The following is a 23553-nucleotide window of genomic DNA, read 5'->3' on the forward strand; positions in this document are numbered from 1 at the left end:
GGGCAGACGCATTTACGCTAGGGCGGCGCAATCTTCGTCCGTATGATTTTCTGTCTATTCGCGCCGTCAGCCGGCGGCATTGACTCCCAAAAGGATGTTAAGATATATTTCTCTTCCCTTCTTAAATGTCAGCCACTAATCTGATGGTACTTTCTTTGATCTATCCGGTCGGCTCGCTCTTTGACATTCTACATACACATATATATTCCGATCGGATTGGGCTTCATTCTCTCGGCTCATCCTAGATTCAGATCGACTTCTTTGAACTCTATAGCCTGGTCAGGTTGTGGACTCGACCTTACCATTGGGGGCTTATTCTGCCGATCGGACACATGGGCCTGCCGCCCGACCCCAGGGCCTGCCGATCGGCTAGTCTATATTAGCTGACTCTCCTTTGACCTTGACGACCCTCCGATCGCTGAACCTCCTCAGCGAAGGGCCCCCCTATCTCATCGCCGGATCAATTTCATTTCCATTAACTTGTCCATTTATTTATACACAAATCACACTCCAATATTTTTTATTTATTATTTTATATCATTCAACAGATCTATCATAAAAAAAATTTAATGCTTGTTCAAGTTTAATTCGATTGGTTGGTGCATTCTATGATGAACAATAAAAAATATATAATTTAAACTATTTAATCTTATATGTGGTTTTCATAGTTTGAGGTTAAAACCTCATATATCATCCATATTGGATTTGAAATGAAATTACAAATATTTTGTGTGCCAAATGAAGAACAAGTTATTGTAAAACATAAAGGACATAGCTACTCGATTTAGCAATCCATCATGTATCAAACATGCAGTGGCCTTAAGATTATCGGGAGCCCGAACTTCGGGTGCAATACTACGACTATTTCATGAGGAGCATGCTTGTACTTAGGTGACAAAACAAAGGAGAATTGTTGTAAGATCATCGCGAGCACCATTTTAGCTTCCAGCATCGCGAAGTTCTGCCCAATGCAAGATCGCGGAGTGATTGAGAATGGAAGGAACGCATTCGGGTGCGTTGCGGCCTTCGAAACTCCGTTTTCGAACCTAAGTGGGTTGAACTCGTTCGAGTCAGCCCCCCAAAGCTTTTTGTCCCTGTGAATTGTAGCTATTGGTATCATCAAGGCAACTCCCTTTGGTATCTTTATGTTTCCCAAAGTCGAATCTTTAGCGGTTTCTCGCCCTAACAAAACAATTGGACTATAGAGCCTCAATGCTTCGAGGAGAACCATGTTGACCTGCGAATACCGACATTTTATCGAAAAGAAAATGGAGAAGACAACATTGTTATAGTTTGTTAGGAGCGCGAATTTTACCAATTTCAACTTGCTAAGCATTTGTGCATTCGGAATCTCGTTCCCGCAATGTTGGATCACCTCTTCCCTGAGCTTCTCTTGCCAATCTCGGTTCGTGCTCAACAAGAACATAGTCCAAGTTAGCAAAAGTGAAGTCGTCTCCTGCCCGGCGAAAAAGAAAGTCTTGCATTCATCTATGATCTCGTCGATGCTTAGTATTTTGTTATGTTGCACTTGACTCGTGTCTAACATCAACCCGAGTAGATCAGTTCCTAAGCCTGAACCCTTCTTCGAGTCGAGTCGACTCTTTATGATGCTCGTCAATGTGTTTCGAATGACCTTTTCTAACTTCCATTTTTGCAAATTCTCCTTAGTAGGATAGTACCTACAAATCAAGTGAGCAAGCTGATGAGTTGGTACGTAAGAGATGTCAAAAAGAGAGAGATCGATCGATCATTCGAGTCGAGTACTTGGATCCAGGGATGTTCAGACTCCCAAATGAACTTGCTGCCAGAAATTTTCTTTGAGCTAAAAACACTTCCTTTCCCTCTTTGTGGTCGTTGCCAAAGGTCGTGTGAGCAATCACATTCGTAGCCAATTCATGGAAGTTAGCCGAGACCTCGACCTCGATTTCCTTTTGCCGATCTTGTTCTTGACTTATTCTGTAGTGCCACTCTTCGATCAGTGCCTTGGTGCAATCCGCCATTGCCCTTGTCAAGAACTGTCATGGCATAAGTTAGACATGTAGCTGACCCCAAATAGTTATGACGATTTCACATTGTTATCTTAAGCTTATGGAGTAGTAACGAAAAACTAACTAACTTTGAGCTTGTCGATGGCGAAAGCGGGATTCAAAACTTTACGATGCCTGACCCAATCGTCGCCTTCGACTGACACCAAACCATTGCCCAAGAGGGCAAGAACAGTAGGAGGCAATTTCATCTTGGAGAAGAGACCCACTTTGTCTTCCAAAACCTCCTTAACCATCTCCATGTCGCTTATGCAAAGCTGGGGCTTGGTTCCATTCCAATACAAAAACGTTTTCCCTATCGACAGGAAAAACAAAAACAAAAAGTGATTGTTAAAAAAGAGAAATGGGCAAGAAAAAGGATTGAATTTTGTTAGAATTCACCATCAAAGGATCATCACACTCACCGAATTGAGAGAACCATTTGTTGTAGTAGACGCGAATTGTCTTGGTGATGTCATGGCAATGGTTATCAAGAACCAAATCATCCGTGGCTTGATTCAACTTCTTGAACTCCTCGATCGATCCTGATCCAAATCTATAGCCCGGACCGCTCACTCCTTGCTTCTTCAAGAATTTTGCGATCGCATAGGGCCTCCAAATCTGTTGAAGGATCCTCCCTAGGATCGTGATGAACACCACCAACAAAGCTCCTAAAACCAAATCCATGGAGTGAATTCCAATCTAGCTTTTATTTCTACTTATAGTCATAGTTGGCATTTTATATAGGGGCCAACTATTGTCGTATTATGTTAAATCTTGTCATAAATGAATCGTGTCATTCAATATATAATCTAATCTATTATACCTACTTTTATCAATTTAAAATTATATCTTATAGATAAATATATAAGACCTAAAATTAATGAGGGAAAAAATTATTATAAATACCAGAAAGGAAAGGGCAATATATTTGAGAGTTATTGATGAGAGAATAGCTAAGAAATAACTTTTAATAAATATATTAAAGGAAGTGAATAGATTACTTTTAATAATGTAATTTCTATTAAAGGAAGGGAACAGATATATAATGTATTTTTATGTGTGTTTAAATTTTGTAAAGTTTTATATAACTAAACATATATGAAATTTCATTAACTGATTTGAACTATGGTATCCTTAAAATTAAAGAGATTAGAAAAATAAGTATCAAATAAAAAAAAACAATTTGAGTAAACTAAACATATTGGTCTTCAATTGTGATGATTTCTATGATGCATATAGCTTTTGAATTTTCTCTTCAATCCTATTGTTATCTCTGTTTAGTTTAATCGGAGACGATGAATGAAGCATTTCTTTCTATTCTACTAAGATACAAATAGTAAGAAATTAACGATGCACTTTCTTCATTTCTCTAAAATCCTTAAGTTCTTTGAGTTGCTATAAATAGAAGAAAACAAGCGATAGAAGGCTCTTGTTGTTAATATTCTCCATATATGGCATAAACAACTGAACAAACATGAAGGCATGGCTTCTTGAAGTTGTGAAATTAAAGATATATGTTCATAAAAAGGCCACTACGACACGAGCAAACCTATCGTAGGGCAAAATCTATAAGATTATTTTGAACATCCATGTCAGCGGTGTATCGAGACAATGGGTCAAACATTCTGTATATGTTTGCGTATGGATACATAATTTAGCAACATCATGATTCAGACAAGCAAGGGCTTTAAGATAATAGGGAGCCCAAATTTAGGTTGCAATGTGATCACATCGACAGGAGCATGCTTGTACTTAGGCGACAAGGTAAATTGGAACTGTTGCAGGATCATCGCGAGCACCATCTTAGCTTCCAACATGGCGAAATTTTGTCCAATGCAAGCACGCGGTCCGATTGAGAATGAAAGCAATGCATTTGGATGCGTAGCAGCCTTTGAAACCCCATTCTCGAACCTAAGAGGATTGAATTCATTAGCATCAGCTCCCCAAAGCTTCATATTCCTGTGAATCATCGCTATCGGGATCATCAAATTAGTGTCCTTTGGTATGTTTATGTTTCTGAAACTAATATCTTTAGCAGTCTTTCGTCCTAACAATACTATCGGGCCATAGAGCCTCAATGTTTCAAGGAGCACCATGGTGACCTACAAATACAAATGTTCAAATCCAATGATCAATTTGTCGAATAAGAAGAGAGTGAATTATCCTTAGTTTTTTAGGGAGGTGAATTTACCAACTTCAACTTGCTGAGCATTTCAGGATTCGGAATCTCATTTCCACAATATTCGATCACTTCATCCCTAACCCTCTCTTGCCAATCTTGGTTTGAGCTCAACAAGAACATAGCCCAAGCTAGCAAATGTGAAGTTGTCTCTTGCCCCGCAAAAAAGAAGGTCTTGCACTCATCTATAATCTCATTCATGCTCAGTAGTTCGTTATCTTGCACTCGACTCGCTTCTAACATCAATCCAAGTAGATCATTTCCAAATCCAGAACCATCCTTGGAGTCCAATCTACTCTTTATGATGCTTATCAGTGTGTTTCTGATTATTCGTTCTAACTTCCACTTTTGCAAATTGTTCTTTGTAGGGTAGTACCTGCAAAGCCAATTCGCAAGTTCATGATTAAGGATATGCAAGAGTTAAAAAAATTCGATCCATAATTTAAGCGAAAATGCAATAAGTACTTGGATCCAGGGAAGGTCAGTTTCAGAAATGAAGCTGCGACCAGAAATTGAAGTTTTCTTTGGGCTAAGAACACTTCCTTTCCCTCTTTGTAACTGCTTCCAAATGCTGTGTGAGAGATCACATCTGCTGTCAATTCTTGGAAGCGTTCTGCGACATCGATTTCCTTTCTTCGATCTTGTTCTGTATTTGTTTCGTATAGCCATGCATCAATCATTGTTTTAGTGCATTCCGCCATTGTTTTCGTTAGGAGCTAGCAACATAAGTGAGAATGAAAGTCATGCGACCGATCTCAACTAGTTACAACTTCAATGAACTCATGACAATGATATTGTGAGCTTAAGGTGACAATTGCAATGAAAGAGTGACTGACCTTGAGTTTGTCAATGGCGAAAGCAGGGTTGACAACCCTGCGATGTCTCTCCCACTCTTCTCCTTCCACCAACACCAATCCCTTACCGAAGAGGGACAAAACGCTGGGAGGCACTTCCATCTTGTGGAAGAAGCCAGACTTGTTTGACAAAATCTGCTTGACCATCTGCACGTCACTCACACAAATCCTGGGTTCCGATCTAATCCAGAACAAAAATGTTTCCCCTGCCCAACAAATGAATTGAATGGCCACAAATAAACTTTTAAAAGAACAAATTATTCTCGACAATCAGACGGGCAATTACTGACCATATCGAGGGATCCACTCGCGGTAGTGCACGATAACTCTTTTGGTGATATCATGACAGTCGTTTTCGAGAATCAAGTCGCTTCCGGCTTTCTTCAAACTTTTGATCTCCTCGATGGATCCCGACCAAAATCTGTAACTCGGGCCGGTCACACCTTGCTTCCTGAAGTCATTTGTGATCGCGTAGGGCCGCCAAATCTGCCGGAAAAGGATCCTCCCTAGGATCGAGATGAGCACCAACGACAGAGCTCCCAAAACCAATCCCATCCGCTTCACGGGACGATTCAGTCTTCCACTTCTTGTTGTTGTATTGATTTATAGTCAATTCAGAGCCGTTTTGAAGGTGGTGACTTTGCCGGCGTGAAAACTGAAAGATTCCAATTCGACACGCGGAAGACGGAGATTGGATCACATCATGACGCGAAATCTTGTTGCTGTCCGTGGCTGTCTATCTGGTTCAGGTTGGAAACGTCTGTGGGCTCTACGGTGGGGCCCGCTGAGTGTGTGAACACGCGAGACAAAAGAGATAGGGAAATAAAATGCAAGATTTCTTGTGTTGGTTGACGCAGGATACAGCGACGTTGATAAACTTGGACGATTCGATCAGAGAGACACTCCGCGTGGACGAAAACTGCGTGCCCCTTTGTTTTTTAAGATGCGGAATCAGGCCCTTAGAGCGGATCAGAGAGCAGCTCGCCGGCAGAGTCTCCTGTGTAAAGGCACAACTTGAGATTAATATTAGATAATAAAATCTTTGTTTGTATGAATGGTTTCTTAAATATTTTCTTCTACTCCAAACTTTAAAAAAAAAAAATATATATATATATATACTTGAGATTAATATTAGATAATAAAATCTTTGTTTGTATGAATGGTTTCTTAAATATTTTCTTCTACTCCAAACTTTAAAAAAATATATATATATATATATATATATATATATATATATATATATCCAAAATCCAAAATGCATGCATCATCTAAGCTAAAACTAGCAGCGAATTGGCGATACATTCGATGGATATGCCCAAGAGAGGCCCTCCACTTGAATTATTTTAAATCATTAACTAAGGAAAAAAATGGCATCGTAACATCTAGCGCGTAAGAAACTCTTGAGAAGATGCTGCATTGCTGCGTGCCTGAGAACAGCAATGACAACCAAAATTCGACATTCTGTATAAATTTAAATTAATTAATAATTTAATTATCAGTATAATAATACTTTATAATATTTATATTTTTATAAAAAAATCATAAATTTTTTACTAATACAATAATAATCACATTCTAACCTCAAGAATATCTCTGGATTCACAAAACGGCGAAGTTTGAATACAAACAAAGTAACTGATGTCAAAGTTATTGAAATATTTAATTTAAATACGAATATAAAAAATAAAACATCAAAAATCTCACCATTTTAGAAAATAAAATAAAATATTATGAATAGAAAAACTAACTAAAAATCACAAAGAGATATTTAAATAGTCTCAGAATCTAATCTTAACTCTAAGAAAGCTGAAAATAATATAAATTATAAAATAGTCAAAAATAATTAATATAGAGAATAAAAATCTAAAAATTTTAAATGATATTTTGAATTTGAAACTGGACAGTTGTTTCACCTAACTGTAGATTTCTGAACATATTTTAATTTGATATATTATAAGTCTCGTAATTTAACTCGAGTTAAAAGTTATAATTTTTCAAAGTTTCTATTGATCCTGCTCCGATTCTATAGATCCTACTATAATCCCACTGATCTCGCTACGATTCCAAAATAGAAAGTGATCTTGTATGCTCCAGGATCAATTGAGTGTTCTAAATCATAGGATCGTGCGATCCTATGATCCAAAATCGTAATTTTATAAACAATAACACCATCAACATTATACCATCTTCAACCACAAAACCTATTTTGGTGCACTTTCAACACTAATTTGGTGTCATTTGAGCATCAAAATTTTTTCCAACTCCAATCAATGGACATCATTTCTGATCCGGCGGTAAAAATCCGGAACCCCATAAGAAGGAGTCAACGCTGAGAGGAGGTCAAAGGGTCCAGTGGCTCGCCGGAAAAGGGCGAGCCGACCGGACTCAGAAGAAAGGGAAATTTGATAGTAAAAGGCACCCTGGCAGAGACCAGGGTTCCGACGCTCAAATAAAGCAGTGCGTAATGACCGAGCGGAAGGAGGTGCCGCCCGGACGGCACAAAGAATCAAGGCCGTCCGGGCGACGTTCATCGTCCGCCCGGTGGGCCGGACACCCCAGTCAGACGGGGGGTAAAAGACGGGGACATCTTCTGGCAGCCGTCAAGTCGTATGGCTATGCCATACTTCTAGTCTGACAACGGGTGGTCCTGCCGTCCCATCAAAGAACATGCTCGGACTGTGGCAGCATGGTGTCAGGTAAGCTCTCTGACAAGTGCATACCGTGGTATGGGTCGCTGACACGTACGCACCTCGGCGGGCGTGCATCAGTTCCTTCTCCGTCCTATATAAAGAAGCTATTACTTCGCCAAAGGTACGCATGATACAAATTTGACAGCCACTTTCTCCACTACTTACCTGACTTGAGCGTTGGAGGGTCGTCGCCGGGAACCCCTTCCCGGCTAGACTTTCGTGCAGGATCGCCGGAGCTTCGTTCGACCAGCCGGAGATTCACCCCATCGACTAGGAGCGTGCCGCGTGCCCAGTGTCCGTTGGCTCCTGGTTCGGACAGGATCAAATTGGCGCCGTCTGTGGGAACGCCCCTGCATCCGACTGGAAACAATGGACGAAGCTGGACGACAACATACGGTGGCGCTTTCGACGGAAGAACTCGAAGCTCTGGTCGAGATAAGGGCCGCCAAACTTGTGGAACAAAAACAGAAAGCAGCAGCCGAACGGCCTGAATAACAAGCAACATCTGCGTCAGGTGGCTGGAGGCGCTTTGGTGGCCGAGCGGAAGCGCCTCCAGCCACCGTCGCATTCCATCGAGCCTTGTTTCGCACCCCTGAAGCCGTACCAGCTCGAAGAGATAGAGGATCTTCCTCAGATGAAATGCCAAGGCGGGATGACAGGAAGGGGAAAGCTCCCCGAGCGGACTCCTCCCCCGAGCGGATCAATCGTCAATTTTCGGAGGCTATCCTACGAGACCCTCTGCCCAAGCACTACGTGCCTCCGACGATCGGCGAATACAATGGAACAACAGACCCGGATGATCATCTGGGTAAGTTCGATAATACAGCCACGCTCCATCAGTACACAGATGGAGTAAAGTGTAGAGTCTTCCTTACCACCCTCTCGGGATCGGCTCAACGGTGGTTCCGGAGGTTGCCGGACGGATCCGTCACCAGCTTCAAGGACTTCCGAACGGCCTTCCTCCACCACTTCGCCAGTAGTCGGCGTTATCAAAAGACAAGTGTCAGCTTGTTCGCCATCAAGCAAGAGCCGAGAGAATCGCTTCGAGCTTACATTCAGCGATTCAACCAAGTGGCGATGGATATCCCCACGGCCACATCGGAGACAATGATGAATGCCTTCACGCAAGGCCTTGTGGATGGGGACTTCTTCCGGTCGCTCATCCGAAAGCCGCCCCGAGATTATGATCACATGCTACATCGGGCCAACGAATATATAAATGTGGAAGAAGCGCAAGCCGCTCGGAAAAAGGAAGCTCTAGCCGAGCGGGCACCTGTTCATGCTGAGCGGAAACAGCACGCCGCTCAGCAGCCACCCAGAGGACCGAGGGCCGAAGCAATTCGATCCCCTCACGCCAGATCGCACGTACAAGAAGTGGCTGCCGCTCGGCCCAAGCCAAAGAAGAGGTGGACCCCTATGTTCTGCTCCTTCCACCAGTCGGATACGCACAACATGAGGGACTGTCGAAGTTTTCCCTTCGTGGCTAATCCCGTTCCCAGGAAAGCCGAACGACGGTCGTCTCCCACCAACAGGAGACAAAGGACCCATGACGCTGACCAGACCCGCGTCGAGAGGCGACATCACCAGACGCCCGATTGGCACCGATCCCCAAGACAGGAAAATCGCCGGGCATCCAGAGAACGGTCCCGACCGTCCACTCGGGAGGAGGAAAATAGGAGCAATACTTCCCGGGGGGCGAGATCAACGTTATTGCTGGTGGGCCGACCGGAGGAGACTCCAATCGAGCCCGAAAGGCGGGCGTCCGGCAGCTGCAGATCCACGCGGTCGGCTGCAGCCAAGAGCGGGCAAGTGGACCGGAAATCACTTTCGGACCCGGGGACTTAGAAGGAGTAGAAGTGCCCCACGACGACGCGCTGCTCATTAAAGCGGTAATAGCAAATTACACCATTCACCACATATTTGTTGACACAGGAAGCTCGGTCAACATCATATTTAAGAAGGCGTTCGATCAGCTGCAAATTGATCGAGCCGAGCTGCTGCCCATGACGACCCCGCTCTACGGGTTTACGGGCAACGAAGTACAGCCGGTCGGACAGATCCGACTGGCCACCTCTCTGGGAGACGAGCTGCTCAGGAGGACCAGGACAATAAACTTCGTGGTGGTCGACTCTCCATCGTCCTACAACGTCATTTTGGGACGACCGGCGCTCAGTGAATTCCGAGCGGTCGTCTCAACCTTCCACCAGAAGATGAAGTTCCCCGTCGAAGACAAGGTGGGAGAGGTACGGGGAGACCAGTTAGCAGCTCGGCGGTGTTACATAGAGATGGTCCGAGCGGAATCCAACTCCACTAGGAAGGCACCTCGAATCGAGGTAAATGCTATCACTGAAAAGCCACCCGCCTTAATTTATGAGGAAAAAGAGGAGGTGCAGATTCATCCGACCCGATCGGAGGCCACGACTTTTGTTGCCTCTGATCTGGAGGAGAAGCAGAAGGAGGAGCTGATCCAATGCCTCCGACGAAATCATGATGTGTTCGTCTGGTCGACACATGAATTGCCCGGAATTTCGCCGGGCATAGCGCAGCATGAGTTGCACGTCCGACCGGACGCTCGGCCAGTGAAGCAGAGAAAAAGGGATTTCAGTGCCGAGCAGAATGCAATTATCCGGGCGGAAGTAGAGAAACTTCTGGAGGCCGGCCACATACGAGAAGTGCAGTTCCCGAGCTGGCTGGCTAACGTGGTATTAGTCTCCAAGCCGGGCGGCAAGTGGAGGGTCTGCATCGACTTTCGGGACTTAAACAAAGCATGCCCCAAAGATTTTTATCCCTTGCCCCGGATAGATCAGCTGGTGGACTCTACGGCCGGTTGTGAATTAATTTGCATGCTTGACGCCTACCAGGGATATCACCAAGTGCCGCTCGCCCGGGAAGATCAAGAAAAAGTAAGCTTCGTAACGGCCGACGGCACTTATTGCTACAACGTGATGCCGTTCGGATTGAAGAATGCCGGGGCTACCTATCAACGCTTGATGAACAAGGTATTCCGGGAGCAGATCGGGCGGAATCTGGAAGTTTATGTAGACGACATTCTTATTAAATCCGTCCGAGCGGCAGATCTCTTCAAGAACATGGAAGAAACCTTCCGAACGCTGCGCAAATATGGAGTCAAGATAAATCCCCAGAAGTGCCTGTTCGGAGCAAAAGGAGGGCGTTTCTTGGGATATATAGTGACCGAGCGAGGAATTGAAGCCAACCCCAGCAAGGTGAAAGCTCTGCAAGACATGCTTCCTCCTAGAAACACAAGGGAAGTACAACGGTTGACCGGTCGGATAACTGCTTTGTCCAGATTCATCTCCAAAACCGCCGACCGGAGCCTGCCATTCTTCAAGATCCTGCGCAAGGCTACTAAGTTCCAATGGGATGAAGAGTGTGACCGAGCATTTGAAGAGTTGAAAACATATCTAAATTCTCTGCCTGTACTGGCCAAGCCGATCGGGGGTGAGTCACTGTATATGTATAGGCTCCGCACTTGTGAGGGCGAGCGGCGAAGAGCAGCCGGTGTATTTTCTAAGCCACATTTTAAAAGATGCTGAATCTCGTTACACCGGGCTCGAGAAGTTGGCCTTTGCTTTGGTTCTAGCCGCTCGGCGCCTTCGACCGTATTTCTTGGCTCACACCATCATTGTCCGGACGAACAGTCCACTCGGAAGAGTGCTGTTGAATCCAGAAGCATCCGGACGGCTTATCAAGTGGACGACAGAATTAAGTGAATTTGACATCCAATATCAGCCCCGTTCGGCTATTAAAGCCCAATCCTTGGCTGATTTTATGACCGAAGTGCAAAGGCCAGAGCCGGAAGCTATGTGGAGAATATATGTGGATGGATCCTCCACTCGGCTCGGAAGTGGGATCGGAATATTACTACTCTCACCTCAGGAAGAAAAGATGCACCTATCCGTCCGGCTAGATTACAAAGCTACTAACAATGAAGCAGAGTATGAGGCCCTCATAGCCGGATTGCAGGCAGCACGGCATGTGGGAGCCGGTCGGGTAACACTTCACTCGGACTCACAGTTGGCCGCTCAACAACTTTCCGGCACCTTTGAAATCAACTGTGTTCGGCTTAAACTCTACGCTGAGGCCTTTGAAAAACTCAAAGCTACTTTCCGAGAGGTGCTTATTCAGAAGATTCCCCGAACGGAGAACCAGGCGGCCGATGAGTTAGCCAAACTCGCGAGCTCAATAACGTCGATCGCCATTCAGCAACCAATTGAAAAAACGCTGCTGGTGGCGCATGTCGACCAGATGCAAGGCCTCGCGTTTCCAAATGACTGGAGGACACCTATTATAGAATTCCTCCGTTCGGGCACCACACCATCCGATGAATATGCAGCCCGGCTCCTCAGAAGAAGAGCCGGTCGGTTTACACTAATCGGAGATCAGCTTTACAAGAAAGCTTTCTCGCGCCCTTTGCTGAAATGTGTAAGCTCGGAGGACTCAGCTTACATCCTCCAGGAAGTACATCAAGGATCATGCGGGGGTCATCCGGGCGGACGCTCGTTGGCCAAGAAAATCCTCTTGGTCGGATACTTTTGACCAACTTTACAAACAGATGCCGCTCGGACAGTATCTACATGCCTTTCATGCCAGAAGTATCACAACTTCTCCCACCGACCGGCAGAGGAGATGAAGGCATCAACCATCTCATGTCCATTCGATCAATGGGGAATGGATATTGTGGGTTCATTTCCGATGGCGACCGGGCAGAGGAAATTTTTACTAGTGGCGGTAGACTATTTCTCCAGGTGGAGCCGCTGGCAAAGATCACTGAACAAATGGTTAAAAAATTCATCTGGCAACACATCATTTGTCGGTTCGGCATCCCTCGCCGACTAGTGTCCGACAACGGGCGGCAGTTCACATGGAAGATGTTAGAGGATTGGTGCAAAAGCTACGGCATTGAGCAACATTTCACGTTCGTGGCCTATCCTCAGAGCAACGGTCAAGCTGAATTTTTCGGATTCTGCGCGCTCGGCTCGACCATTTGGGAGGGAGTTGGCCGGATGAAGTGCCGAGCGTCTTGTGGGCCATCCGAACGACGCCAAAAGAAGGGACAGGAGTCACACCGTTCCATTTGGTATATGGCGGTGAGGCTGTCATCCCGGTTGAAGTCGGCGTTGAGTCAGCCCGAATCCAGAGCTACGATGATGACAACGCCGAACGAAGAAACATGGAGCTGGACTTGGTAGAAGAAGAGAGGGCAAAGGCGTCCGTTCGGCTGATGGCATACCGTCAGCGGATGAAGCAAAACTACAACCGGCGCGTCATTCCCAGATCGTTCCAGGTCGGCGATCTTGTCTGGAAGAAAGTCAAGCCGGTCGGCGACGTCGGCAAACTTGAAGCTCCGTGGGCAGGTCCCTTCAAAATCATCGAGAAGCTCCGCTCGGGTGCGTATTATTTGGAAGATGAGGAAGGTCGCCAGCTAGATAGGCCGTGGAGCGCGAACCACCTCCAGCCTTACCGGGCAGGGTGAAAGGTGTGCCTATGTAAATCATCTTGTGTACTTTTTTCGACTAAATACTTGAAATGCAGAGATGAAAAGTCAAAAAAGCGAATATAAGGCATTATCGTCGTAACCCGAAGACCCCAGGCCGTTCGGCCGGGCTGCGTATAGAATATAAGCTGCATTCGAAATCGAAGACCCCGAGCTGTTCGGCCGGGCTGCATACTAGTGTGGCAGGAAGGAAACCAAAACCCTGCGCTGTTCAGGATGATAGAGGGAGGTTATTGCCTGGAGCGAAGGCCTGAGCCGCTCGGCCAGGTATATTTTAGCCGAGACTACCTCGGGGAGGATTATATACAAGCCAAGCGCTCGATGTGAAGGCTCGAGCCGGTCGGCCGGGTATATGGCTTTCCAAGCCAAGCGCTAGACGACGAAGGCCGAGCCGTTCGGCCGGGTGTGTAGTCTCACTTGAGAACCGACGAGCCCCGTCGTTAAAAATCGAGAGCCGCGCCGACCGGCTATAAATATCCGCGCCGTCGAGCTCCGACGATAAATATCGAGAGACGAGCCGGCGTCTATAAATAATCCGAGCGGACGAACCGACGAGTCCCGAGAGCCGCGCCGACCGCTATAAATATCCGCGTCGAGCTTCGACGATAAATATCGAGAGACGAGCCGACGCCTATAAATAATCCGAGCGGAAAGCCGACGAGCCCGTCGTTAAAAATCGAGAGCCGACCGGCTATAAATAGCCGCCCCGCCGGGCTCCGACGATAAATAGCGAGAGACGAGCCGGCGTCTATAAATAATCCGAGCGGACGAACCGACGAGCCCCGTCGTTAAAAATCGAGAGCCGCGCCGACCGGCTATAAATATCCGCGCCGTCGAGCTCCGACGATAAATATCGAGAGACGAGCCGGCGTCTATAAATAATCCGAGCGGACGAACCGACGAGCCCCGTCGTTAAAAATCGAGAGCCGACCGGCTATAAATATCCGCGCCGTCGAGCTCCGACGATAAATATCGAGAGACGAGCCGCGCGTCTATAAATAATCCGAGCGGACGAGCCGACGAGCCCCGTCGTTAAAATCGAGAGCCGCTACCGACCGGCTATAAATATCCGTCGAGCTCCGACGATAAATATCGAGAGACGAGGCGTCTATAAATAATCCGAACGGACGAACCGACGAGCCCCGTCGTTAAAATCGAGAGCCGCTACCGACCGGCTATAAATATCCGCGCCGAGCTCCGACGATAAATATCGAGAGACGAGGCCTATAAATAATCCGAGCGGAAAGCCGACGAGCCCGTCGTTAAAAATCGAGAGCCGCTATAAATATAATATCCGCGCCGTCGAGCTCCGACGATAAATATCGAGACGAGCCGGAGTCTCCGAGCGGAAAGCCGACGAGCCCGTCGTTAAAATCGAGAGCCGACCGGCTATAAATATCCGCGCCGAGCTCCGACGATAAATATCGAGACGAGCCGGCGTAATCCGAGCGGACGAGCCGACGAGCCCCGTCGTTAAAATCGAGCCGCGCCGACCGGCTATAAATATCCGCTGCCGAGCTCCGACGATAAATATCGAGAGACGAGCCGTCTATAAATAATCCGAGCGGACGAACCGACGAGCCCGTCGTTAAAATCGAGAGCCGACCGGCTATAAATATCCGCGCCGTCGAGCTCCGACGACAAATATCGAGAGACGAGCCGGCGTCTATAAATAATCCGAGCGGACGAACCGACGAGCCCCGTCGTTAAAAATCGAGAGCCGCGCCGACCGGCTATAAATATCAGCGCCGTCGAGCTCCGACGATAAATATCGAGAGACGAGCCGGCGTCTATAAACGTCCAAGCGGGAGGCCTTGCGAAAATCCAGCAAAAACCCCTTTGAGACGAGGCTCGAAGCAACAGATGGTTAAGCGGAATTAAAAAGGCGAAGATTATCTAATATGCAAGCCAAAAAAGTCATTACATAGATAAGCGGGGCCGAACGGCGGGAATTCAAAAAAGTCATTACATAGATAAGCGGGGCCGAACGGCGGGAATTCAAAAAAGTTTACAGAAACGCGCCTCACACATCAAAATCAAAAAGAGCGTCGGGGATGACGTCCATCACGCTCGCCAGATCCTCGGGGGGGATGGTCAGCTCGGCAGACAGGTGACCTTTGGTCTTCAGATAGCCCACCGCCGCCTTGATTGCCTCCTCGAACGTGAGGGATATCTTATCGGTAAACTTCTCTCCGAAGTCTTCCGAGCGGAGGAACGCCTTCCTCACTTCGTCCGAGCGGGCCGACTCCCCCTCTTGATATTCCTTGAGCGCGGCATGGGCAGCGTCGCTAGCAGCTTGGAGATCCTTCAAGTCTCCATCGAATCTTTGGAGATCAGCCGAGCGGCTCTCTTTTTCGGTGGCCAGCAGAGCATCCAGGTCCTTGATGCGTTGCTCCAGCCCCCGGATCTCCACCTTCATGTGGTCCATGTCGTTGATGGCCTGTTGCTTCCGAGTGGTCGCCGTCTGGATCTCCTTGTCTCGCTGCTTAATCATTGTTTCAAGCCGAACGACCTTGCTCGCCAGATCGGTGGCTCGTTTCCGTTCGGCTTCTAGCGATTTCTTGGCCTTCTCCAGAGCGGCCATCGACTGCCTGGCGTCCCCCGCTGTTTTTTGTTTCTTCAGTCCTCCTCCAACTCGGCCAACCGATCGCTAATGGCGATCTGCTCCACCCAGTTCTAAACATAATTCAAAAACGAAATAAGAGAAAGAAGGGCTATACCGGTGGCTGATTGAAGGTTGCTGTCGCCGAGCTGCCCGGGAGTCAACTTAGCTATCCGACTCCGAGCATCTATCCAAGCTTGTGCGAGAGGGCCCGTCAGGGTGATCATCTACTCGGGAAACACTGGCCGATCGGCGGCAGCCATGTACGCGCAGAACGGTTTTAAGTAAATTCTGGCCGCTCGGCCCGCTCTGAGATGGCCCGCCAGCATAAGAGGTGGGTAGCTCGCCTAAACGCTTGAGACGTCGTCGAGTCCTCGAAGGGCTGGACGGCGGCACTTCCAAGCTGGCCCTCGGAGAATCCTGAGGGGTCGGAGTACTCTCGAGAGAAACTGTTCCAGACAGCACCGGCGCATCTGCACCCCGCTCAGGTTGTGGCTCATCAAGTGTAGAGGCAGGTGCGGATTCCGGTCGCCGGCGTTTCCGAACGCGCAGCGGCACATCATCGGCCGAACGGCCCTCCACTTCGGCTTCACTCGCAGGTTCTATATTGCCCGTGGCCTCATCAGGAGGGGCAGGGGCGTCCGGGGCTTCTGGGACCGTTGGCGTCGGCCGGATCAGCCGGAGCAATGCCCCATTCGGCGGCCTCCTGGCTCGTCACCGCCTCAATCCGAGCGGCCTTCAGTTTGAGCTTCTCGGTGGCTCTAGCTCGCCACATGACCTCAGCTGCAGAAGCAGAGAATAAATCAGTTAGAACAAAATAAAGGGGAAGATAGGGAAGCTTACTCATGCTACAAGGCAGATCGGCTGGTGTAGAAGACAAGCCGAATATATGCATTACTCCTGGGAGAAGCATCTTGTCAATGTGATAGCGCTGACCGACTAGCTGTTCGGCTGCATGGAGATAGTTTGCGTCACCTCTAAACTTGCCGAGCTCCGGTTGCGCAGGCATAGCCGTCTGCCACTTGGTGCGGAAAGTGGGCCGCTCGGGAAAGCGTATATAGAAAAAATGCTCCTTCCAGTGTTTGTTGGAGCTCGACATATTATCGAAAAGGACGAAGCCTATCCTAGATTGGAAAACAAAGGTGTCCCACTCAGCTTGCTTGGGATAGTAGAAGTAGTGGAAGATTTTTGGGGTTAAGGGAATGCCGTTCAGTTTGAACAAAACTACCACTCCGCTCAGCAACCTAATAGAATTGGGAACTACTTGGCCGAGCGGAATGTGGAAATAGTTGCAAACTTCTAAGAAAAACTTATGAGGAGGAAAACGTAGTCCGGCCAGGAATTGATCCCGGAAGAAGACAACAGTGCCGGGCGGAGGATCGTTAGGCCGATCGGAAGGCGTGGCTAACACTATTTCGTGGTCGATCGGTAGGTCATATGCTCGAGTGAGGCGCATGACGTCTTCCTCGTCGAACCGACTTTCCATGTTCGAGTACCAAAGACCCGGAGCACCGCCGGTCGACTGCGAAGTACTGGTCATGATCGAAAGGCCAGAACGCGGGATAGAAGAGGATGGTTCAAGCAATGGAAGAAAACCGGCTGAAAAGGATGATTAACAGAAAGAAGAATGCGTCTGAAGCGAGAAAAAGGCTCTTACAAGCGAGGAAGATGACCGGAAGAAGCCGTGTGATCGTCGGAAAGTCTGAGAACAAGGTCACCGACGAGAGGGGGAATGACAGGAGTCTGGAAACGAAGAAGACGAAATGCGGCGGAAACAAAGTCAAGGATCTTATATCGCCGCCCGGAAACGATCTCCACCGTCCGATCCAGGTCGTCGATATCGAGGTTGTCATCGGATCGTCCGTTTCAAACGGCGACTGTCCCATCGGAAGTGACGCAACCGCCATACTCTGACAAATGCACGGTCGCCACGTGTCAGCCGGTTACTAGCCGCATTTAATGAGCTCCCCTTACCTTGCGCATAGCACGTGATGGGTAGTGTGGGAGAACAACGGACATCGATTCCCAGAAAGTACAAGGCATGGACAAAGTATCGCCGGACAGACAGATATCGCCGCACGGATGAGCATCTTTATGCCTGGCCGAGCGGCCTAAGGCAATGATCATTGTTCGACAGATCGGCAGTCCAGTCAGTCGGACTTTGCCTCCTTCGACTAGACTCGAGAGGAAGGCAAGTGATCCGGAAGTAAAAATCCGGAACCCCATAAGAAGGAGTCAACGCTGAGAGGAGGTCAAAGGGTCCAGTGGCTCGCCGGAAAAGGGCGAGCCGACCGGACTCAGAAGAAAGGGAAATTTGATAGTAAAAGGCACCCTGGCAGGGACCAGGGTTCCGACGCTCAAATAAAGCAGTGCGTAATGACCGAGCGGAAGGAGGTGCCGCCCGGACGGCGCAAAGAATCAAGGCCGTCCGGGCGACGTTCATCGTCCGCCCGGCGGGCCGGACACCCCAGTCAGACGGGGGGTAAAAGACGGGGACATCTTCTGGCAGCCGTCAAGTCGTATGGCTATGCCATACTTCTAGTCTGACAACGGGTGGTCCTGCCGTCCCATCAAAGAACATGCTCGGACTGTGGCAGCATGGTGTCAGGTAAGCTCTCTGACAAGTGCATACCGTGGTATGGGTCGCTGACACGTACGCACCTCGGCGGGCGTGCATCAGTTCCTTCTCCGTCCTATATAAAGAGGCTATTACTTCGCCAAAGGTACGCATGATACAAATTTGGCAGCCACTTTCTCCACTACTTACCTGACTTGAGTGTCGGAGGGTCGTCGCCGGGAACCCCTTCCCGGCTAGACTTTCGTGCAGGATCGCCGGAGCTTCGTTCGACCAGCCGGAGATTCACCCCATCGACTAGGAACGTGCCGCGTGCCCAGTGTCCGTTGGCTCCTGGTTCGGACAGGATCAATTTCCTACACTAAAAGGAATATTCTTTAGAATATTCTATTTTTTCATCTTATAATTTAATATTCAACATATATATTAATTTGTTAAATATTTTTATTACGATAATAATTACTATTAATTTTTATGATATTATATTTTTAGTTACAAGGAAATTAAAATTAGTATTTTTATAATTTTGTTAAAAATAATTTAATAAACATACTAATATTTAATATTTAAAGATAATACACAATCATAAACAATTTAGATAACTTTTTTTTAAAAATATTTTCACCCGACTAATAACACCTAAAAATATTTTTAATATAACTTGCTTATTAAAATATAATATATTTTAAAAATCCATACTTGCACCATTTTGGTACAGGTTTTGGGGTCTCCATTGGAGGAGACCTGGTGTCCCTTTTACACCAAAATGGTATAAAAGGACACCGGTTGGAGTTGGTCTTAATCCCTGTGTTGGGATCCAAATTATGACTTTTTTTAATTGTTCCTCTAAAGACCTCCGTGTTGATTTGAACATTAATAAATGACACATCTTTAAATAATATGCCTATACCAATTATATTAACATGTCCATTTTAACACTTAGTAGAGCCTTCGTATCAACTTTTCTAAATATAAAATTTATCTTATATTTTACATAACTTCTACATAGTTACTTTATTCATTCTCTAAATTTTGATTCTATGAATAGTACTTCTTTAAATTTAAGAAATAAAATTTATTTCTTAAATATTAAAATATCATTTAATTTAGAAGAGAGAAAAAAATAAAGGAAATTGATTGGATAATGAAAAATAGATACTATATATAGGGAGAGAGAGAAAAAATAAAAAATAGAAATAATGAAAATTTTAAAATAACTGATATAATGATTTACGTTAATTTTTATAGATATTATAAAGAATCTTATTTCACCTCTATTTTTTATATCTAAAATCAATTTTTTTAATTTTATAATCGTGGAGTCTGTTGATATCTCTATATACGGACACCCTCTGATTTCTTTTCACCATTTCATGGATCTTCTTAGCTTCCCATATAACAGAGACCATAGCAGCCACAACATACCTATTAGCCGAGCTGAACAGGACTGGGCTAAACCTGACATGGATTAAGCTGGGCTATACCAGTCCCGATCCTAGCACGGCCGTTTTGACGTCCAGACGCCCTCCGATTTCTTTGTGCAGTCATTTCATTGCTACCCAAGATAAACACGGACCGTGGCAGCAGCAAACCCCTGGCTCCTCTTCCATCACAATGGAGTCCGAAACAGCATCCACACAAAGCACCGAAGGGAGCCAGCCGCCCGTGACTCACTTCCTAGTGTTGTTGTCTCCTTGTGAAGTCATTCCTTCCTTTACCCCCTCTCCAATCCATGGCCACAAAGCAGCTCCATATACAACAAGAGAAGTTCACGGGACTCCCCTTGCCCTCCACTTCATGACCACAAACTCTTGCATTAAACTAATGGGAATCCCTGTTCCACCTGCCTCCTCTCCCTTCTCTTTCATTCCTTCCCAATGGTCATTTATCTATTAACAAAAAAGCCTTACTTGTAGCATTCTAATAAGGGACACATAATAAACATCTTTTTAAACTTTTGTTGGATTACTAAAGATCAACAGTAATCTCAGAGTCAGGAGCAGTGTCTGTTCTTCATTCCTTATTTTATGATGATGGGAATCAAATAAGTTCAACTAGGAAAGTAAGTTCAGAAAGGACGAGGAGGCTTATTTCTAGAGACATAGAAACCTTAATTACATATGATATCCAAAGCTTAGAATGGTATAAATTTATGATTTTAATAGCACAAGTCAATTTGCAGATTAGCTTACATCCTGAAACATGATATTTAGATAATCAAATAATATAATGTTTTTTTTGGTTGATTTTCCTTATCAAGGGTATCTTTTGGTAACATGCTCTTGTTCTTCCATTTGTCCTCATGTTATTTTTGTATGTTAGAAATCCTATACTGCAAACTACAATCTAATATGCAATGCTTGTGCCAAAGGTATAAAAGCTTGAAAACATAAATAATAAGATCACAAAAGGAGGAGTACCGAACATGTGAATCTCCAGAAGCTTCACAATTTAGAAAACTTGTGAACCAGGAATCTCCTCCGTCACAGATGATCTGATGCTATTGCTGATGTTGTGGCCTTTAACCTGTTCGTCGAGACAAAGCCAAGAGCTCAGAAATCCCGGCCTCTTGTTTGCATGCAGAAAAAAAAAGAGAGAGAAGGCAAGGACATGCACTTTAGCGCAAGCAGCTGACAGATGTCGCCTCCTTCGTGGTTCTCCTCTCCCATGTCACCGCTGTAGCTTTAAATGAGTACCCCAGCGAGCTCCTCTCCTCCCTCAACTTCCACCTCTGTTCTTACTTCCACACCGTCAACCAATTCCCTGTCAGTTTCCACCTTTAATTGACCTTGACATGGGAATCCCCTGTGCAGTGCTTGCTTTCTGCATTGCAATCGCATTCTTGTTGTTGAGTCCCCGCGGCGTTTATGGAAGAAGCCATTTCCACAAGGGGAAGCAAAGTCACAGAGGCAGAAGTGGTGGTCGAACAATGGAGTCACAAGTCGGCTCCCCTTCGGTTCCGCCTACAGAAGACACTTCCACCGTAATCTCTCCACCTTCCGATGAGGGCTCTGACTCCTGCATTTTCGACGTCCGATCGTTTGGCGCGGTCGGCGACGGCAGCACCGACGACACAGAAGCGTTCCGTTCAGCATGGAAGGCTGCTTGCGAGGTCGAGTCGGCCACGCTGCTCGTGCCAGCGGACGGAGTCTTCATGCTCACTTCCACTATCTTCTCCGGCCCGTGCCAGCCAGGACTCGTCTTCCAGGTAAAGCAACAACGTCAAACAAAAAAAAAAGGCTTTTTTTATGGTTCTCTCTACCTTTACTGAATTGGGATGGACCATGGAAATCAATGCAGGTGGATGGAGTGATCATGCCGCCGGACGGCCCCAACTGCTGGCCGAAGAAGGACAGCAAACGGCAATGGCTGGTGTTCTACGAGCTCGAAGGGATGACTTTGGGAGGAGAAGGAACCGTGGAGGGGAACGGAGAAGAGTGGTGGAAACTCCCTTGTAAGCCTCACCGAGTATGTGTTCTTCCCCAAATCCATCTAAAGCACCTCCAAAATGAAATCTTGAGCTCCTCGCGATGTTGCTAACGATAGCTTTCGCCTTTCGCCCACCATTTCAGGGTCCCAACGGATCGACATTGCCCGGAACTTGCGACAGCCCAGCGGTGAGTGGAAACTCCCCCAATCGAGAGGCATTAGACATCGATCCACACGAACCAATTCGATCGAACTAAAAGTTGCGTACCTTGTTTCAGTTGATCAGGTTCTTCATGAGCTGCAATGTGACAGTGCGCGACCTGAGAATCGAGAACAGCCCCCAATTTCACATCAAGTTCGACGGCTGCGAGGGCGTCCATATCGAAGGCCTGTCCATCAACTCCCCGGCGTTCAGCCCCAACACCGATGGCGTCCATATCGAGAACACCCGGTCGGTTGCCATATACAACTCCATGATCAGCAACGGCGACGACTGCATCTCAATCGGCCCCGGCTGCGCCGACGTGGACATCCAGAACGTCACCTGCGGCCCTGGGCACGGCATCAGGTATTGGAACTATCATCGTGAAATTCCGTCGAGCATTTTATCGGGCACTGCTAATTTAGGGGAAAATTGCTGGAACAGCATCGGGAGCTTGGGGATGCACAACTCGCAGGCGTGCGTATCGAACGTGACGGTGAGAAACGCGGTGATCCGGAACTCGGACAACGGGGTGCGAATCAAGACGTGGCAAGGGGGAATGGGGGCGGTGTCAGGGATCAGCTTCGACACGGTGTACATGGAGAACGTGAGGAACTGCATCATCATCGACCAGTACTACTGCTCCAACAAAGGCGTATGCTCGAACCAGAGCTCGGCGGTGTACGTCTCCGGCGTGTCTTACTCCAACATCAAGGGGACGTACGACGTCCGAAGCCCGCCGGTGCACTTCGCCTGCAGCGACACGCTTCCCTGCACCAACATCACGATGGTCGAGGTGGAGCTGCTGCCGCACGAAGGGGAACTGGTCGACGACCCCTTCTGCTGGAATGCCTACGGCGCGATGCAGACCGCCACCATCCCGCCGATCGACTGCCTCCAGGACGGCCAGCCGGAGGCCCTCCGGGAGATGCCAAACCTAGGTTGCTAATCATTGGACCGGGTTCATCGAATCGGGCCGCACTTAGATCCGCATTTTTGCGGTCAGTTGAACCGCTCTTCTGTTGTAGATCTACTATTATATTATATATGCTCCCCTCCCTTCTTTGGGTTGAGCCGGAGAACGTGGAGCCTATTCAATTTAAAAGACAATGACAAACTCTCATACAATTGTTACCCTCTGTTTGGGAGGATGTTTGGGAGGAGGTGACTGAAAGAAAGGGTAGGATAAATAGGGGAAGGAGAATTTTGATCCTTATTTAGGAGGGAGTGAGTTACGGAGGAAAATTAGTGAAGTTTTTTAAGTCCCAATTTGGGATAAAGAAGGAGAAGAAAAAATTTTCTAACTTTTTTTCACTTGTAGATTTATTTAAAGAAAGAAACTATTTTTATAATTTTATATATTTAACTTTTATTTTAATCTCTTTCCTTCATAATGAGCCTTCCTCCCTCCCTCCCAAACAATTTCTTTCCCTCTCTTTCTTTCCTTTTTCTTTACATTAATAAATCCATTCTCACCGCA

The 23553-nt window shown here is 46.9% G+C and overlaps 3 protein-coding genes across 6 annotated transcripts; 1 reads left to right on the forward strand and 2 right to left on the reverse strand.

The window, feature by feature from the left end:
- Positions 1-802: 802 nt before the first annotated feature.
- LOC121991456 (cytochrome P450 709B1-like) lies at positions 803-2711 on the reverse strand. Its single transcript, XM_042545455.1, has 5 exons — positions 2450-2711; positions 2117-2340; positions 1765-2015; positions 1316-1679; positions 803-1237 (listed from the first exon to the last, which is right to left on the reverse strand). Exons 1-5 carry the CDS (start codon positions 2709-2711, stop codon positions 803-805), a joined length of 1536 nt encoding a protein of 511 aa, XP_042401389.1.
- Positions 2712-3544: 833 nt separating this feature from the next.
- LOC121989219 (cytochrome P450 709B1-like) lies at positions 3545-21199 on the reverse strand. Of its 3 annotated transcripts, none has more exons than XM_042543118.1 (7): positions 21059-21199; positions 20868-20968; positions 5351-6057; positions 5043-5266; positions 4672-4922; positions 4219-4582; positions 3545-4129 (listed from the first exon to the last, which is right to left on the reverse strand). In XM_042543118.1, the coding sequence occupies exons 3-7, from the start codon at positions 5613-5615 to the stop codon at positions 3698-3700; spliced, it is 1536 nt and encodes a 511-aa protein (XP_042399052.1). In that variant the 5' UTR covers positions 5616-6057; positions 20868-20968; positions 21059-21199; the 3' UTR covers positions 3545-3697. The 3 variants fall into 3 exon arrangements, with proteins under 3 accessions (XP_042399052.1, XP_042399051.1, XP_042399053.1); XM_042543117.1 differs by having other exon boundaries at positions 20863-20968; XM_042543119.1 differs by having other exon boundaries at positions 20863-20968; positions 21053-21192.
- Positions 21200-21236: 37 nt separating this feature from the next.
- Positions 21237-23357, forward strand: LOC121989220 (polygalacturonase At1g48100-like). Of its 2 annotated transcripts, XM_042543121.1 has the most exons (5): positions 21237-21650; positions 21743-21910; positions 22015-22059; positions 22150-22439; positions 22518-23357. In XM_042543121.1, exons 1-5 carry the CDS (start codon positions 21237-21239, stop codon positions 23020-23022), a joined length of 1422 nt encoding a protein of 473 aa, XP_042399055.1. In that variant the 3' UTR covers positions 23023-23357. The 2 variants fall into 2 exon arrangements, with proteins under 2 accessions (XP_042399055.1, XP_042399054.1); XM_042543120.1 differs by having other exon boundaries at positions 22150-23357.
- Positions 23358-23553: the final 196 nt, after the last annotated feature.

This window comes from Zingiber officinale, chromosome 6B (assembly GCF_018446385.1).
Source record: "Zingiber officinale cultivar Zhangliang chromosome 6B, Zo_v1.1, whole genome shotgun sequence".
In the NCBI taxonomy this organism is placed as follows: Eukaryota; Viridiplantae; Streptophyta; class Magnoliopsida; order Zingiberales; family Zingiberaceae; genus Zingiber; species Zingiber officinale.